Source organism: Sprattus sprattus (genome assembly GCF_963457725.1).
Source record: "Sprattus sprattus genome assembly, chromosome: 4".
In the NCBI taxonomy this organism is placed as follows: Eukaryota; Metazoa; Chordata; class Actinopteri; order Clupeiformes; family Clupeidae; genus Sprattus; species Sprattus sprattus.
This window is the reverse complement of record NC_137923.1, coordinates 36,097,252-36,115,341: the sequence shown is the minus strand read 5'-3', so window position 1 is coordinate 36,115,341 and position 18,090 is coordinate 36,097,252. Positions and strand designations below refer to the sequence as shown.

At 41.5% G+C, this 18,090-nt stretch overlaps 1 protein-coding gene across 1 annotated transcript; it reads left to right on the top strand.

The window, feature by feature from the left end:
- The first annotated feature begins 3,541 nt into the window (after positions 1-3,541).
- On the top strand, positions 3,542-11,501 carry pabpc1b (poly A binding protein, cytoplasmic 1 b). The gene is made up of 15 exons (XM_080837080.1): positions 3,542-4,305; positions 5,231-5,424; positions 5,554-5,669; positions 7,248-7,387; positions 8,170-8,264; positions 8,500-8,637; positions 9,006-9,101; positions 9,222-9,494; positions 9,643-9,733; positions 9,858-9,968; positions 10,118-10,266; positions 10,482-10,566; positions 10,661-10,791; positions 10,917-11,012; positions 11,110-11,501. Exons 1-14 carry the CDS (start codon positions 4,113-4,115, stop codon positions 11,004-11,006), a joined length of 1,902 nt encoding a protein of 633 aa, XP_080693206.1. The 5' UTR covers positions 3,542-4,112; the 3' UTR covers positions 11,007-11,012; positions 11,110-11,501.
- The last annotated feature ends 6,589 nt before the right edge of the window (positions 11,502-18,090 follow it).

Genomic DNA, 18,090 nt, shown 5'->3' with positions numbered 1-18,090 from the left:
CATACAGGGGCACATTTTAGCTAGGCGTTATACATGTGCATTAAACATATGTGAGACATTGATGCATCCTTTGACATTGTTGATTGACATGTCTGTGGTTCACCAGAAAACAAACATGAAACGATACAAAACCTGGGAGTGTGAATGATTTTAGTTGAGCAGGGAATGGGTTACATATATATCCATGAAAAACGCTTTTCCTCTTTCCAGAAGAATAATGCTAAAGAAAACCAAAACAAAAAGTCTGACATCATGGTTTCCATTGAGAGGGCTGGCGAGAGACATTCCATTCTTAGTGCCATCTGCTCAAGATAATTTCCTTACCTGGACTGACATACTGCGGTTCTTCACCTGTCTGAAATAATTAGATATAGAAAACCTGCAATTAGCTGCAAGGATTTACCATAGCTCAGTTCTGTAACTCGGATAAGGTCCCTTGAGCAGTTTGGTAATATTTTTCCCATTAGCTTCTATTTCCTCTTAGGGGTATCTGTTCTGTCTCTTGATTTTTTTTTTGTTGTTTTTTTTGCTTTATCTTTTATTTTTTTCTTCTCTTCCTTTGATATATGCCTATTGCATTGTTCTGAGTTTGTAATGGTGGGAATGGAGGTAGCCATCTGGGCGGGTTAGGTTTCATGTCCTTTGATTTTTCAAACTGAATACCCAAACATAATTGGTAATGTCAGGGGAGGGGGTTGAAATGTAATTTCATGTATGTGAAATAAAAGAAAAATCTTAAATCACTCAGTGCCTCTCCGATACCTCATTTGCAGCCGTTTTAGAGGCTGTTTATGCGAAGTCTAGTTTGTCTCCTTCCGTAAAGTTCAGAATACAGATAGCCCTATCATAGACGAACACTCTATCCGCAACGATCCGAATCGGGGGTAGAAAGTGAGTAGATTTGAATCGGTACGGGGGCTGGTGTTCGTCTGCACGGATTCACGCAACCTGATGACGTCATTGCCCCACGTGATTGCTTTGTGATCTCCAACCAATATATATATCACTTGTTCTCCCTCAACATCTCACTCGTGGTGGCTCTCGAATTCACTCTCATTAATCCAGCCTACTGATTTTTGTTTAGCCTCCTATCTTGATCTAATTCTTTTTATTCAGACGTTACATAACTTTCATGACCACAAATAAAAATTGGCGATTTAATTAGCTTTTTTCTTCATATATTAATGTAGAATGGTCGGAGCAAAGCCTCATGGGAAATGCTCAAGCTCAGCCTCTCAATAAAGCAAAGGCATTTAAACAACTCAGACATGTCATGTTGCACTGTTCCAAACTCTTTATTATCAATAGAAAATAAAATTCATTTTTGCATAACCTATAGTCTGCTCTGACCCCCGATTGTATTAACCACCATGTATTACTGTGCAGATTAAATGTAGGCTATGCGGTTAGGCTAAACGTTGCTAATTGTAGTTTGTCTACTGGAGTTTACCCGTGTCCTGTCTTCTACGTTTTTTCAGTTGTCTGTAGCAGCGCTAAAGCGCCACCAACAGGCGTGTGGTATGTACTAGTCAGTTCATCCCAAACGGGTGTGTTAGTCTTTACGTAAATCTCTCGTTACCAGGCTCCATCCTACGCAATTAAAAGATTTGATAGGTGTGAAAAATTAACCAGATTCAGTGAATCTAGCCTCCGTGTAAAGGGGGCCTTAGAAATGGGTCACATGTGTGTCCTCTACCTTGCTCTGCTCTGACTGGTGATGCAATGGCCTTCCAACACCCTCGTTAACATGCAGAGCAAGAAGTGGGTCGTTTAGTCTCAGAGGGAAAATAATGGCTGTCATTTTCTGAGCACGTGTTGAGGCTTGTGGGCCATACACCAAATTTGGAAGGGAGAGCACATTCCTGAAGTGATCTACCTGGAGTTGGTGTGTCTTATAAATAGTTGTCAGTTAAATGTCCTTACTATCATATAGCTATTACAATTTTTAGAATGTATTTTACAGAGGCAGCCCTCATCAGTCCCTGATGTCTTTAAAAGCTGGATTTGCACAATGTGATCCCCTTCATGAGTGATTCTAAATACCTTTAGGAGTACTATTATCTTTGTTTACCAGTGATTTTGAAGTATTTAAGTGCATTTTCATAGCACAGACTACCTAGATAATTACACAGGGAACACATTGACAACCCTGTGATGTATTTACACAGTTCACCACCCTACCTGAGATACCTTTGATATATGGCCTTTAAGAAAATGAAGAATAGGAAGTCCTGTAGGAAAGGTTGTTAACCTTTGAACTCTGGGTGTGTAAGAACCCTGATTGCTCTCAAAACAATGAGGCCGCAATCTACAGGTATGCAGGGGACAGTTTAGGAGGTAGGGGGGTGAACACTCAAATGAGAGACTGTTTGGTGGAGATATTCCCCTCCACATTTGGAGTTCCACTCAGCCATCAGTAAAACATAAGGACTTTATTTGGTGTTGGCTTGTTGCACATTTAGTCATATTGGCAATGGTTTTTCTCAGTTATTCCCTTTTGTATCATATTTTTCATTTCACCAGACTACTGTAAGAATATAAATGTAAATAGGCTGGGGCATTTTCAATAGATTGGTACATTCTGGTATATTTGCATAGGGATTCAGTAGACTTATTTACTACAACAAACAAACTATCTAACACTCTTTTACAGATACAAGTGGATGCTCTGATGACCAGATTGTTATAAAAGAGTTTTTTTTTTTTAGTGTTTTAGGAGATTTTAAGTCTAATAAAGAAATACAATGTAAACCGGTGTAATGATAGTTACTAAGGTATTTTAAGATTATGATATTCACATCTCTCCAGTAAGACTGCTGCTCCCCCTTCTGGTGGATGTTTGACCTTGAGGGGGGGAAAAAAACATTTGATACATGAGGAGGAATTGTTGGTGCGACCGTGACAATGACATTGCTGTTCATGTCCGTGATGTGTATTTATTTATAGTCTGCACCAGTACTTAGACACTTTATATTACCCCAACTGTTCATTTATGACCTTGAATCTGACTCATCAAGTAGAAGGTTTAAACACTTTGATGTAGATTTCCATGTTCCCTAATTTTTTTTCTTTCATCTAAGTGCTCTATGGTGCTCTCCTGCAGGGCAGAGTCCTCTTTGATAATTTGGTACAGTATATCATAATTATTATTATTATGAGATTTGAGTTATCGTGAAATTTGGACACTAATATACAATCAAGGTTTAGGTTGAGGGCTAATGATGAAATAGGAAAAAATGCACAAGCCATTTCCTCTTCCCCATATTTTTATATTGGACTCTTTTTTTTTAAAGTAGTTTAGTGTTGCAATCATGTTAGGTTTCAAACGTTTTACTAAATTGAATCGTTCTACTGATAACATGATCAGCAGTAAATAACACACCAATCAAATTCCTACGCACTGTACTGGTGATGAATCGATGAACCCTAACCCCCCCCCCCCCCCCCCCAACAGCTTGCACATGACTGGTTCGCTGTGATGACGTAAACGAGGGTATATATCTATCGACGCCCACATTCTTTTCCTCCCCAAACCCCGGCTGTTAGTGCTGTGTGAGTGCTTGTGTGCTCCTGAGCTTGCCTCGGCACACGTTATATAAAAAATCTAAAAAACAAAAAAAAATTTTAAAACCTTAAAAACTCCAAAAAATCATTTTTCTTTTTATAATAAAATCGGTGAAGCACGAGTCGCTTATCGTTGTTTGGACGGTACGATACGGGGATAACTAACTACATTTTTAAACCGACGTATGTTGCTAGGTAGCTGGTAAGCAAATCGTCTGCTAACGTTACTAGCTAAGTGGAAAGGCCTTGCTGCAGGCATTCAATTACGATACCTTTATCCGGTCTTATTAGCGACACGCTTTTAAGTGTACCGAACACGCTGAATCTCGTCAGTTAAAGTGTTTTAAATTTGAGCTGTTTTAGTGTCGCTACCTTTTACATTTTAGCATTTGAAGTGGCTAGCAGCGTTAACAAAAAGGCGTATTGAGCTGTTGGGCTAACGGCAAGAAGATCACTGAAACCAGCGAGTGAGATCTTCGCTAGAACGACCTGCAGAATTGACTGTTTTAAGCAACAACCACTGTATTTGACCCAATCTGTTTAACAAGATGAACCCCAGCGCTCCAAGTTATCCGATGGCTTCACTTTACGTTGGAGACCTCCACCAGGATGTGACCGAGGCCATGCTGTACGAGAAGTTTAGCCCCGCCGGTGCTATTCTCTCCATCCGTGTCTGTAGGGATATGATAACACGTCGTTCCCTCGGATATGCCTATGTCAACTTCCAGCAACCTGCTGACGGTAAGTTCTGTTTGTCAATTGTTACGATTCATTGTTAAGGTCTATTGTATGTTTGTGTGTTTTAATGTTAGAGAGTATAACTAACGTTAGCTTAACTGTGCTAACATGCTTGTTAGCAAGCCATTAAACCTTACGCGTGGCATGAACGTGCTGCGTGCGCATACTGCAGTATGTTAGCCTGCTAGCTTGATAGGGTTATGTTGGCCTCTAGCTAGCTTAACGTGGATGTCTCCAGAGGCCTACATAAGTGGCGTTAGGTAGCTAGCTTGTCGAGTTAGCCTGCCTACTGTAAAGATGGTCGACTGTCGAAATGAACATTGTTTTTTAACTGAATCATTGGTTTAAGCTGATGCATGATGCTTTTTCTCAGTGACCTGAGGTTATATTTTATTATCTAAAACGCAATACGTAATGGTACAAACTGACGGCCATGTGCGAAGACATTTCATGGAATACGCCATGTGTGTGCGGTTACATGACGCACAGTATGGCGCAGCGATGCCACAGCGAAGGCGTTTGCAAAACGCGATAAATAAAAGTTGCCTACCTACCACTGCAAACCTCGCCTAGCCGTTATCATACAAATGTAAGCAAATGGTCTGTTAAGTCAATCGAACAGGGGGTTGTGGAACCGATTTGTCTGACTGCGCAAATTGGGTGGGGCGTCGTGTCTTTTTCAGATAAACATAAGGCATACTTAATCATCCTCAACAGCAGAATATGAATATTGAACCTAGGGGCTCTAAACACATTGTAATCGACATATTCTTGATTTGGGCATTTCATTGCTGCTGATAAATAACTATTTAATTCCTAATATGAATATCTTACCCAAAGCTTTAAGAAAGGTGCAAAATGGTAACCTTGTAAGGTCAGTCTTGGTACTCTGTATTACAATTTATTTGGATTTTGCTTGTTCCTACAGCTGAGCGTGCATTGGACACCATGAACTTTGACGTAATTAAAGGCAGACCTGTCCGCATCATGTGGTCCCAGCGTGATCCTTCTCTGAGAAAGAGTGGAGTTGGCAACATCTTCATCAAGAATCTGGACAAGTCCATTGACAACAAGGCCCTCTATGACACATTTTCAGCTTTTGGCAACATCCTGTCTTGCAAGGTGAGTTACTTGGGTCTTAAGAATGTTGAAAAATCTGATATTGGTTGGCCAGAGTCCTTATATTTTACTTGCTTGGCTTGTAGGTTAACACATTTGAAAATGTCTTTGCTTTCTAATCTCATTTTAAAGGTGGTTTGTGATGAGAATGGCTCGAAAGGCTATGGTTTTGTGCACTTTGAGACTCAAGAGGCAGCAGAGCGGGCCATTGAGAAAATGAATGGCATGCTGCTCAATGATCGCAAAGTGTAAGTGTGTTGAATTAGTATTTTGTTTAAATGCATGTGTTCGAGGTACTACTATTACTTGGATCTTGGGTAAGTTGTAATAACATGCATCAGGATTGTTCTGTGTTCACTTGCTGTGTGTTCCATGTTGCCTAACCTTGATTAAAAAAAAAAAAAACTACATATATATCTCCATATCCATCCTCTAATGCAGGGGTGCCTAAATTCTTTCTTGTCAAGGGCCAAATATTAATCGGAGTGGAGGGCCGAGGGCCAAAACTAAATTTTTCATGTGAGGTCAAGCCCCATTACATTGAAATGTATTCAATTTGTACCCAATTAACATTGACACTAATATACATACCTGCAAACTCAGAATGAGGTGACAAACCAAACCCCTGTGTGTCTGGCGGTATCCTCCCCAAGACTTTTTTGTGATTTTAACATGCCAATTAAGCATTCTGGTATACTCCAAGAAGAAAATAATGGGTAAAGATAACATTTGCTTCAGGTAAAAAAAAAAACTTTTATTAGCATATCATACTACATTAATATAATCTATTTAGGACATACACAGGAAAGATGTTAAAATCCCTGTGCCGTAGGTATATAATGGCCAATCAACAAACAGCCATTTACAAAAGGCTCATAAACATGATGGCAGGCAACAAGAGTGACTACTGATGTTTCGATAGATGGAAATACTCCCGTTATTTTCTATTTGTATCCGTAAAAGAGAAAAATATAAGTTACGTGTAAGCTGTGCCCTGGAGACAAGCGCCTCTCTACTGCACTTGGCTCCACAAAAGCTACCTCCACAAACATTTGTTACGCGAACACGAACAGGTGAAACTTTAGCGAGAGAGCGTCATGCCTCGACCTCAACTCAGATCGAGTATCTTAAATCACCATTCAATTTGAAGCTTGCACATTAACTACTGGCTGTTTTCATATTTCATATCAACACTCTTTGCACACACATAAGTAAGGTACTTACAGTTGGCAACTGCTAGCTATGAACTCTTGTTGAGATAAGTGATTTTGAACTCATGAATATGAACTAGTTCATATGAAGTTTCACAGGCACCCTGAGGGTTTCTACTTTTTCCCATTATAATGTTAAAGTTAAATCGAGGAGACTATAACAACAGCTAGATAACGAGCTATCATTTCATGCAAACGGAGCTCTTCCATTTAAATCGTTATTAAAAGTTTCCTTAGCTAGTTAGCTAAATAGCATAGCAACTAGATAACCATAGATATGGATCTGTATTAACAAAAGGACAATAGCGCCCCCCCTTGACCCATCTAAAACAATGTTAAAACTGTGGCCAAGCAGTGAACTGCAACCAGTCTGGGTTAAATATGACGTTGAAACAGAGAACCTGTTCAAAATGGGTTAAAATGCTGTCTAATGAATGACGTTCTGACTCTTATTCTGACCAGAGTGCGGGCCAAAAAAAAATCCTGCGCGAGCCACATTTGGCCCGCGGGCCCCAAATTGGGCAGCCCTGCTCTAATGCGTCTTGCAAATACATGTTTCCTCTCATGTTGCTATTGTGCATGACTGATCTTATTCTGGAAATGATGCTCCCGCAGGTTTGTAGGCCGATTCAAATCTCGCAAGGAGCGCGAGGCAGAGCTTGGTGCCAGGGCCAAGGAGTTCACGAATGTTTACATCAAAAACTTTGGCGACGACATGAATGATGAGAAATTAAGGGAGGTCTTCAAAGCATATGGTGAGCAAAATGTTCTGGTAGAGCAAAAGAATAAACAGACATTAAAAATGTCTCACTAACACTTGTACTTGAAGCAGGCCAACCGACTTAAAGTTGGTCTGAGATGCCTGTTTATAAATGTGTTGAAAATCTCTTGTAAGGATATCATTTTCCTTGTGGCCTTTGGAAATCTTGTTTGATGCGATGTACATGAGATGTAACCATTACTGTAAGTGAGACGCAAAGATAACTGAAGCACTTTGGCAAGTGATGAACAGTGATATAGGATCAGTTTTGTATCCAGTTTCAATACGTAAACAATTTTTTTGTTGTTGTTGAAAACCACATTTTACTGGACAACTGACATTCTCTGTTCATAAACCTGGTTCTTATAGGCAGTACACCCATTTTTCCCCATAACATGATTTCAGTGATGTTGTTTAACAGTCATGATTCAAACAAAATGGTGGGATTGTGAGCAATCTCTGAAGTATGTGAGGGAGCCTGTTTTCCATCTTTTTCAACATTGTATTGAGAAGTTGTTTTGAGGTTATGTTTTTATTGTATGCATACTTGCAGCTTTGTCAAATTCAGTGTCTCCTTGTCAGTGGACCACACTGGCCAAAATGGCTGCTACAGTATTGAGAAGCCCATGGGCTCCATGTCCTGTAGTGGGGCGCTGGAGATAGATGGAGCTACTGACATGCTTCCTGCTGTCTGTATGAAGAGGAATGAGGAAGATGATGGATGAATGCTATTGATGTATTGAGGGTGGTGCTGATGGTCATTCTTCTCCTACCTAGGCACTTCCATGAGCATTCGAGTAATGACTGATGATAGTGGCAAGTCCAGAGGCTTTGGCTTTGTCAGCTTTGAGAGACACGAGGATGCCCAGAGGGTGAGTCTTAATGTCCTCTTTTCCTTGTCCTTTTCTCAGGTGCGGGTTTTGGCACTTGGGAAAAGTTTTTAATCTTGGCACTGCATGCAATCATGTATTATGGGAGTTGTGTATGATGACCTTGACCACTCAGTGGTACTGTCAAAAGAGGAAGTTGGGAGTTGAATGGTGTCTTTAGACCTTCATTGTTGAAGTGCTTGATTGTTCGTATGTTCTCCTCTGTTCCTTTGCCAAGGCTGTGGATGAGATGAACGGGAAAGAGTTGAACGGGAAGCTCATCTATGTGGGACGGGCCCAGAAGAAAGTGGAACGGCAGACAGAGCTTAAACGCAAGTTTGAGCAGATGAAGCAGGACCGGATGACACGCTACCAGGTACAGTCACATAACAACTCATCTCCTCGGACCCTGCTGCCTTACATGTTTTTTGTACAACATTGTATTGAGAAGTTGTTGAGTGTGAGTGTGTTTCTATTGTATGCATACTTGCAGCTTTGTCAAATTCAGTGTCTCCTTGTCAGTGGACCACACTGGCCAAAATGGCTGCTACAGTATTGAGAAGCCCATGGGCTCCACGTCCTTTGTAGTGGGGTGCTGGAGATAGATGGAGCTACTGACATGCTTCCTGCTGTCTGTATGAAGAGGAATGAGGAAGATGATGAATGAATGCGATTGATGTGTTGAGGGTGAAGATGACTGCTGGCGTGAGACTCATTTTCTGGGGGGGTTTTATATTGCTTCAGGGCGTCAACCTTTACGTGAAAAATCTTGATGATGGCATTGATGATGAGCGTCTGCGCAAGGAGTTCACTCCATTCGGTACCATCACCAGTGCGAAGGTATGAGCATTTATATGTTCATGTGTTATTTCTGGGTGAAGTATGTCAAGCATATATTCTGTCTGTGGCAATATCTGCAGCCCAGCCCTATTAAACAAGCCCTTTCTTCTCTTGCTTTAGGTCATGATGGAGGGTGGCCGAAGCAAAGGCTTTGGTTTCGTGTGTTTCTCCTCTCCTGAAGAGGCCACTAAAGCTGTGACTGAGATGAACGGACGCATCGTCGCCACCAAGCCGCTCTACGTGGCACTGGCACAGCGCAAGGAGGAGCGCCAGGCCCACCTCACCAATCAGTACATGCAGAGGATGGCCAGCGTGCGCACCGTGCCAAACCCAGTCATCAACCCTTACCAGCCCGCCCCGCCATCCGGCTATTTCATGGCCGCCATTCCACAGGTAAAGGCCATGAGATCTATCTATCTATGAAATATAGAGCAAATCAGGCACTCCTGCTGAATGCCTCTGAGTCTTCCTGTTCTGTGTTTACGGCAACTATTCTAAAACTGACCCAACAGTGTTAAAATGTCTTCTCCTGCTTTTGTAGGCTCAGAACAGAGCTGCGTACTACCCCACCAGCCAGCTGGCCCAGCTAAGACCCAGCCCCCGCTGGACAACACAGGGAGTCAGACCACAGCGTGAGTTTCAGGCACATCCCCCCCAAGAATCTCACTTGAGTCAACAACTAGTAACGCATGTGAAACTGTCTTAGACCAGGGAGGTGCTAGGTTTTTAAATGCCAGCTTCTTTTCCTGTCTGCAGACTTCCAGAATATGCCAGGCACCATGAGGGCCCAGGCCCCACGGCCCCAGACCTTCAGCACTATGAGGCCTACCTCCCAGGTGCCGCGCATGGTGTCCACACAGCGTGTTGGTGAGGGTCCCATGTCTGTTAAAGGCTCCATTGCACCCAACCATATGGTGAACGGGAAACCGATAAATATGTGAAAAATATAAAGTTCTGCCTTGGATAGTTATGTACTACTACCTTTTTTAAGTGTCTAAAACAGTTCATCCCTCCAGGCCAGCCGATGGGTCCTCGCCCTACTGCTGCTGCGGCGGCGGCGGCTGCAGCCCCGGGGGTGCGTGGTGTGCCCCAGTACAAGTACGCCCCTGGAGTGCGCAACCCCCAGCAGCACATGAACACGCAACCACAGGTCGCCATGCAGCAGGTACATACTGAAGATGTTCAGTTTAAGGGATGTTCTTCTTAATTGTGGGTTGGGGGAGGTCAGTGGTTCTGTAAGTTATTGGCTCTCTGTTGGGCAATATGGCTCTTTCCTCTTTACGTGATGTGCTTACAGTGAGATGATGGTCCCTTGATTTCTGGTGTTAAACTCTCATGGTGTTTTTGAAATCTAAGCATTTTCTCTGGTTTTCCCTGCAGCCTGCCGTCCATGTGCAGGGCCAGGAGCCCCTGACCGCCTCCATGCTGGCTGCCGCCCCTCCACAGGAGCAGAAGCAGATGCTTGGTGAGTGGAGCTCCAGGTTACTCTGTCATGGTAGACTATGTGAGGAGCTATGCATAGAAGAACCAGGGGCTAAACCAGTTTCTCCTGTCCGCAGGTGAGCGTCTCTTCCCAATGATCCAGAACATGCACCCAACCCTGGCTGGAAAGATCACTGGCATGCTGTTGGAGATTGATAACTCTGAGCTGCTCCACATGCTGGAATCTCCAGAGTCCCTGCGCTCTAAGGTCAGTTAAGCTAATGGGGTCTTCTTTACTAGCTGACTTAAATGGTTCATTTTGACCGGTTATTGTCCAGCTTTTTTCAGTATTTATTGTTGTGTTTTTAACTTTGGCCTTGCACTTTGCCTTAGGTTGATGAGGCCGTGGCTGTGCTTCAAGCTCACCAGGCTAAAGAGGCAGCCACGAAACCGCCCAACTCTGCTGGTGTCCCAAGTGTCTAAGCCAAGGTAAGGAGCCCAACTGTCCTTTTTTTTTTTTTTTACTGAGTTGATACGAGTCATAATTTCCCTGGAAAACCCATTTTGCTCTTTTCTCTTGTTATAGGAATGGGGAACCTTGAGAAACTTGCTTCACCGATGAAAAAAAATTAAACATTGAAAAAATGAAAACACACAAAACATTGAAAAAATATCTTAAAACATTTTAAAAAAAGGAAAGGAAACTAGGTCTGCCAGGTCTGGAGATGAGAACGCTAGGCCTTGTTTATTTTAAAAAATGGAGAAAAAAAACTGAAAAATTTTAAAACATAAAAACTGAAAAATCTGCGGAGTATTCCAGAAAATGGGTTGGTGACCCAGAAGCATTCCTTCCTTTTATTCCTTTTACTTTGAAGGCCAAGAGCATCGGCTCTGAGTGGACAGGAGAGGGCTGTAAACTTGGCATTGTGAAGTTTATCCTGAATTAAAAATTGCTTGCTGAAATAAAACCTATTAAAACATGTTTGGAAGGGTATTTTTTTCTTATTGCGCATGTTCACACTACAAAGGTACATTGACATGTAGTCTGCTTTATTGTAGTTTACTGGCATGTGGGTCTTGATTTGGCCCCTGATGACAGAGACATGCGTTCTGGGTCTGTTAAGACTGCAGCGGTGCGGTCTATAAGCCAAGATTGACCTAGATCCCTCAGAGGCTCTGTCATCAAAGCTGGAACTGCTGTCACGAACTTGTTGCAGCTGTAGAACTTTAGCGATATATTATGGAATGAAGTCAGTTAACCGTGTGGATGGTGCTACTGTAAAATAATATTGGGCCTAATTCTCGATCATTTTCTGAAATTTTGAAAGGTTTCTTACGGACTTCGGAAAAACAATGTAGGCAAAAGACCTCCGCTGCATTCTTGCACGCTTGAAAATGTGTTCATAAGCAGCAGAAGTCTTCTGAGCTGTCTACCCCGGAAGCGCTTTCTTAAGATGAACGCGCGTTCATGTGCACCTGGATTTGCATACATACACGCCCCGCCAGCTCCTTATGGGCACGCAACAGCAGTAACGTGTTTATTCGGAATCGACAGACCCTGCGTTCCAAAGGGCTTAAAATGCCTCCTTCCTTCCTATTCAGAGAGCAAGCAGTGTCCCATTGTGCTTAAACCTTGAGGTCCGCTTTAGTCAGAGACCTTGAAATATGTCACATAACGGTCGTTTTTCAAGAGAGCGTCTGAGCTTCCTTGATGCCCTAATGGCGGCATTTATTACCCACAACTCTGTGCGCCATTCTCTAACTGGAGCTTTTCGTTTTATTCTATGGAAAGCCAAAAATGACATAATTAAAAATAAATACATATGTAAAAATGTGAGTCATAAATAAATAAAATGACTAAAAATGCACCAAAGAAAAGCATTAGAAAAAATATATCATGCAGTTATGTGAATGGAAATGGAAAATGAGTCCTTTTTATTTACTGTTACATTTATTTACGCTTACATTTATTCCCAAATACATTTCTTCCTCCTTTTATTTTTCTATTTATTTACACATTTTTTACCGTACTATTTCCCGTACCGTATTTATTTCTTCTCGCGCCTTTTTACATTTCTTTCTCCTACATTTACATTTCTGGCTGCATTTATTTCTGGCTGCATTTATTTCCGTATTCATTCTTGTCTCAGTATGCAAATGAGGTGGGCTATCATTGGCCAGCGCACCGTGTCGCTCATTGGTCTCGCTAGGCCTCTGGCCTAAGTGTTGGTGAGAACTGAGAAGCTGTGTGGAGAGATCGGAAGAGATTGAAAGCTATTTTGATGCAATTTGAATCACAGTTTTTTTTTAATGAATCCACCGATCACTTGGAGTATGGTGGCGAGGGAGCTTCGAGGCTTCGCAGAGATGGCTGAGCGTAATAGGATGTCTATGTGGCTGAGACCTTGACTCCAGATTTCTTACCCTGCTCGCTCGCTACAATACGCCATACTCAAACGAAGATACCCGCTACCTGTTGTGCAGTGGGATGTAGCAACAAAATAGGGGACGCAAACGTCTCATTTTATAGCTTTGGTGTATAGTACTTTCATTGTAGATGCACGACAGTTCATTTCCACGAGGGATCAATAAAGAGACTATCTATCAACTTTTTGAGAAAGTTAAAGAGCTGCACACATTGCCTTAGAGTTATTACAATCCTCACGTTATGTGTGGCCTGATTTCATGGGTTTGGGTGACAAATCCAGCGATTTTTTTTCTCACTTGTCATTAGGGGGAATATTGTGTTGACAAAGCTCTGCAAAAGCTATCACGTCCTGCAGTTCACGTTACAACCGAGCTGACGAGAGCGGACAAGGATCTCAACTGCTGATGTGCACTGGTTGTGGTTAACTTGCTTAGCTTCTGTTAGCTAAACTAACGGTGCACTGTTTAACTTGGTTAGCTTCCGTTAGCTAAACTAACTGTGCACTGCTTAGCTTCCGTTAGCTAAACAAACTGAACCATGGCAAGCAAAACGATAAACCTCATACGTTAAGGTTGACAGCTTGGGTATGATCAGTGTGTGTGAAGGTGATATGTGTGTGTGAAGGTGACTAACGTGAGTTAGCTGGTTAGCTTGCATAGCTTTGGTTATAAGAATACAGAGCTAGGGGAGAGTGGGGTAAGCAGCTCGACCAATGAGAGAGACGGTGCGCTGGCCAATGATAGCCCACCTCATTTGCATACTGAGACAAGAATGAATACGGAAATAAATGCAGCCAGAAATGTAAATGTAGGAGAAAGAAATGTAAAAAGGCGCGAGAAGAAATAAATACGGTACGGGAAATAGTACGGTAAAAAATGTGTAAATAAATAGAAAAATAAAAGGAGGAAGAAATGTATTTGGGAATAAATGTAAGCGTAAATAAATGTAACAGTAAATAAAAAGGACTAATTTTCCATTTCCATTCACATAACTGCATGATATATTTTTTCTAATGCTTTTCTTTGGTGTATTTTTAGTCATTTTATTTATTTATGACTCACATTTTTACATATGTATTTATTTTTAATTATGTCATTTTTGGCTTTCCATATTATTCAGCTCAGTAATTTTTCTAAATCTATCTGTCTGCAATACCGCTCTCGGCCTCTACGCAACTTCGGCGGTCTCACACTTGCCAGTAGAAGAAAGCACACGCGAGGATTGACTGGTAATGCAACACTATACAGGACTGGAAGCAATGTTCCCTCATTTTTTTCAGCACTGAGCAAATATTTTTTTATTCTGAGCGCACATTTCAGCGCTGTGAGCAATTCGTAAACCACGCGACCTGACGAAAAAGACCATGAGCCCGGTTAGCCATAGGTTTCCAAAGAGATGACAGCAATCGATCAATATGTCTACAAGGCAGGCACGGCGCCAGAAATTCAGCTTCGGGTGGGCCATAACATTTTTGGGTGGCACTTCATAAACAAAACGTCGTCAAAAACATGTTGACCCAATAACGTGTCTGATTGTCACTGCAAGTCTAGGTGGCACTGCGGCCCGAATCTATTTTCAAGCATCACGCGACTCTTCCATCACTTTGAAGACTTCTACAATGTTTCAAAACAAAACCATATGAGCCCAAGTAAATGTGCCACAGCAGTGGGCAAAATGAATAACCAAACGTCCTACCTTAAAACGTTGTCTTGATAGCAGGACTTCTTGCGATTATTTCATTTTAATCCAGACACGGTTTAGCACAACCAGCACTGCTAGCGAGCCATTTTGATGATGTGCTCACATTTCACTGCTACTTCACATTTGTTTTCTTCCGTTTCTTCAGACATTAGCCTACCCACATCCAAAATGTGTCACATATAACATGTATGTATATGCTAATTATATTATTTAAACTATAAGGAGGTGTGACAAATCAATATCATCATATCAAATCCCACTACTACACACGTACTGAAAACACAACTGTTTGTTTACAGTACAGATCTCACGGGAGTAAACTGGAACTTTGTAACGTACCCCAGGCTAATTCTACGGGGTGCCTTACGAGACATAAAGGTTGCAGCTTCTCACAATAAGCAATAAGAGCAAGTTGATAATTATTGATAATTATTATCCAGAAAATCAAAGACGACACAGATACAGTTTGTTGAAATGAATTAGTTTTCTTTTTCATTCAGAATATTCCAAATACAATAAAATTTAGACAAGAAGGCTAAAAGACTTATTCACAGTTTATCATTGCTAGCAGCAGCTGGTCCTGAAGATCCGGATGGACCCTCGGTTGTGACAGTGACTTCACTGACTTTTGGCTCATTTTGTGGTTTGAGCGTTTGAAAGTATCGCAATAAAGTAGCCATAGGGCCTACTTGTTTGGCACTGAAATCAAACTACACCGAACCGAACTAAATCTGCACACAGGAGAAATACCAACTACCGAAAGCTCGACTGCTGCTCAGGTAGAACGCGGCAACACATTCAACTGACGCTAATGACAAGACTTGGTCCACGTCGCAACCGTCATAAGCATCCCTTTTTTTAATACAAATTATATCCACACAATTCGTACATGCTAACAATTTCTTTGATCGTAGACTTGGAAAATATAATACATTGTATAATCTTGTATATATATTTTTTCCTTCTTTGAAAGATTCGGGTGGGCCTGGCCAGAAATGGGCGGGCCCAGGCCCACCCAGGCCCACCCATGGCGCCGTGCCTGCTACAAGGTTGATATTTATTCAATATCCTTTATAATGGCTGACTTTGACTTGAACATTTCAATGATGGTGTTTTACCAGTCCGTTTAGTTGAACTTAAAGGATCTTTGGTTAAAAATAAATAAGGTTTAGGGAGGTTATGACTGGTTCACTGGTTATGAATGATAATGATATATATATATATATATATATTTATACAAAATAAAAGTATCCAAGGTGTTTAGTCAGTTCTCAGCAGGTACAACATTTAAGTGGAACTTCATTGAAAGAAAAATGCTAATGCAGTGCTTTACACTAAATATAGTAATTATGGTGTAATTTTTCTTAAAGGTAGCCTTTATAAATAATTTATAAATAAATAAATGCTTGGAGTGTGCCACAAATGTCAAGAAGTTGTACCAGATATGGAAAATGCTCACTTTTCAGCAACCACCTTTTTTCATTAACCATGAATTTGAATTTGTTGTATTGTTGACATGCGTCCCGGTGTTGTGCCCAATTCAGCACCCCCGGCGTCAGATACACCCCCTCGCCTATATACAGGTTAACCCAATTAAAAGCACTTACTTTTGAACCTATGAATTGCAAGAAAGGCTAGAATCATATGCAGCAGAAGCGTTTCCCTTACGTTGTTTTTGCGAAGTCGTGTAAGAAACATTTCTGAAGAATTACAGAAAATGATCGAGAATGAGGGCCATTGACTGGAAGTCTCTAGAAATCTGGCACCTCATTAAACGAAATTAAAAAGATTGAACGTGCGGTTCACAGACACCGGAATGAATGCGTTCACAGTAGCTATGGTTCATCAGGCAGTAATACAGTATGTTCAGTTCACGTTCACCCAAATTATGAACGAGTTCATGAACTTTCATTCAATAAACGCGTTCAGACGCAACACTGCAAATGAGAATAGTCTGGACTGCTGTATTTGCACAGACTAGACTCACTAGACTAGCGCAGCATCCTGGTGTAGTCCTTTATTTTATTTTATGACATCAAGATGCCTCGTAGAATCATGACTATGAATGTGAACGTAATTGTTAATGGCCCCGTTGGCCATCTTGTGGTTATTTGAGGAATCGCATTTGAGAAGACTCCGGCAAAGTTACCGCTGCTATTTTGCGTTCTGAAAGTCTTCTGAAGTTCAGAAGAAATCCCAGATGAGAAAACATTGGAGAATGGCAAATATTGTCCTAAATCCACCGAAGTGGAGTTCAGAAGAAAATCCTTCTTAAATTCTTCTCAACTGCATTCGAGAATGAGGCCCAATGTTACCAAGCTGTCTGAACAGATGTTATGTCAGCGAAATGTGAAAATAAGCCAGGAGTTAATCAATACGATTCAGAACTGATATAATAGTTTGTTGAGGGCTCCACTTTCTACCGCTGCATCCAAGTTAAATTTGGCGGGTGTCTTATTTGGATCAAAGCAGTTTAGTTCATTCTGGTCACGTTAAGTAGAATGCTTAGCACTAACGAATCAAGCTATTGAATTTTATATTTTTTTCAGTTGGAAACTTTGGAAATATAAGAATGAGTACTAGTGCAGTATAAGGCTTTAAATTATATTGCGTATATATCTGTGTATATTATATATAAATATCAGTTGGCTTTCATCAGTGACAACTGCTCTACAGAAGTCATTTGTTTGACTTTCATGCAGAGTGCCTTAACTAGTGGGGCAGATAACAGCAATTTTTCACAGACATTGTGCAAAATGTCATGCAAGCACCACATTTGGCACAGTGGTTCCCAAGGGTCTACTCACTAAATCTGCCTGACATGCCATTAAAAAAATTCAAGACGGTAACCATTTTTCAAAATGGACGCTGAATGCCGGAAATAGTTTTGCTCATAGAAATGAGGGTAACACACAGAGGGTCTCTGTGTGTGGGGGAGTATGCCATGCTCCAGATGAAAAGGTCATGATGTCAACAAACCAGACTGGATTGATTGATGAAGCCATTTTTTTTTTTTTTAAAGGAGTGATTGTCGGCACTACCATGGCACACTGGTGACAATAACTGCTGTGAAACTCAGCATGGGGTTCAATGTCTGCTAAGAAAGAGTGCATCTCATACTTAGTGTCCCAAATGTTGCTTAACCTACCCCAACCGCACCTGAATTGTCATGAGGTGCCAGCGCAGGAGAGCCAAGGATACTCACACCTGAAGGAAGAGTTTAGGTGGCTAGAGGAGGTGTCTGTCAATGAGAGTGTGGTGATACTCTCAGTATCACATGGTCAGCCAACATAGATGCCATATACAAGAAGGGTCAGAGCCGACTCTACTTCCTGAGGAGGCTGAGGTCCTTCAATGTCTGCTGTGGTGTGCTCGGGAGGCAGCATAAAGAAGAGGGATGCAGGGCACCTTGACAGGCTGGTGAGAAAGGCAGGAGCT

Excerpts from the sequence above, each read along its gene's own strand:
- pabpc1b (XM_080837080.1), top strand. The coding sequence starts at position 4,113 with ATGAACCCCAGCGCTCCAAGTTATCCGATGGCTTCACTTTACGTTGGA. Across the intron at positions 5,670-7,247 it reads CTGCTCAATGATCGCAAAGT|GTTTGTAGGCCGATTCAAAT; the intron begins GTAAGTGTGTTG and ends ATGCTCCCGCAG. Across the intron at positions 10,567-10,660 it reads GGAGCAGAAGCAGATGCTTG|GTGAGCGTCTCTTCCCAATG; the intron begins GTGAGTGGAGCT and ends TCCTGTCCGCAG.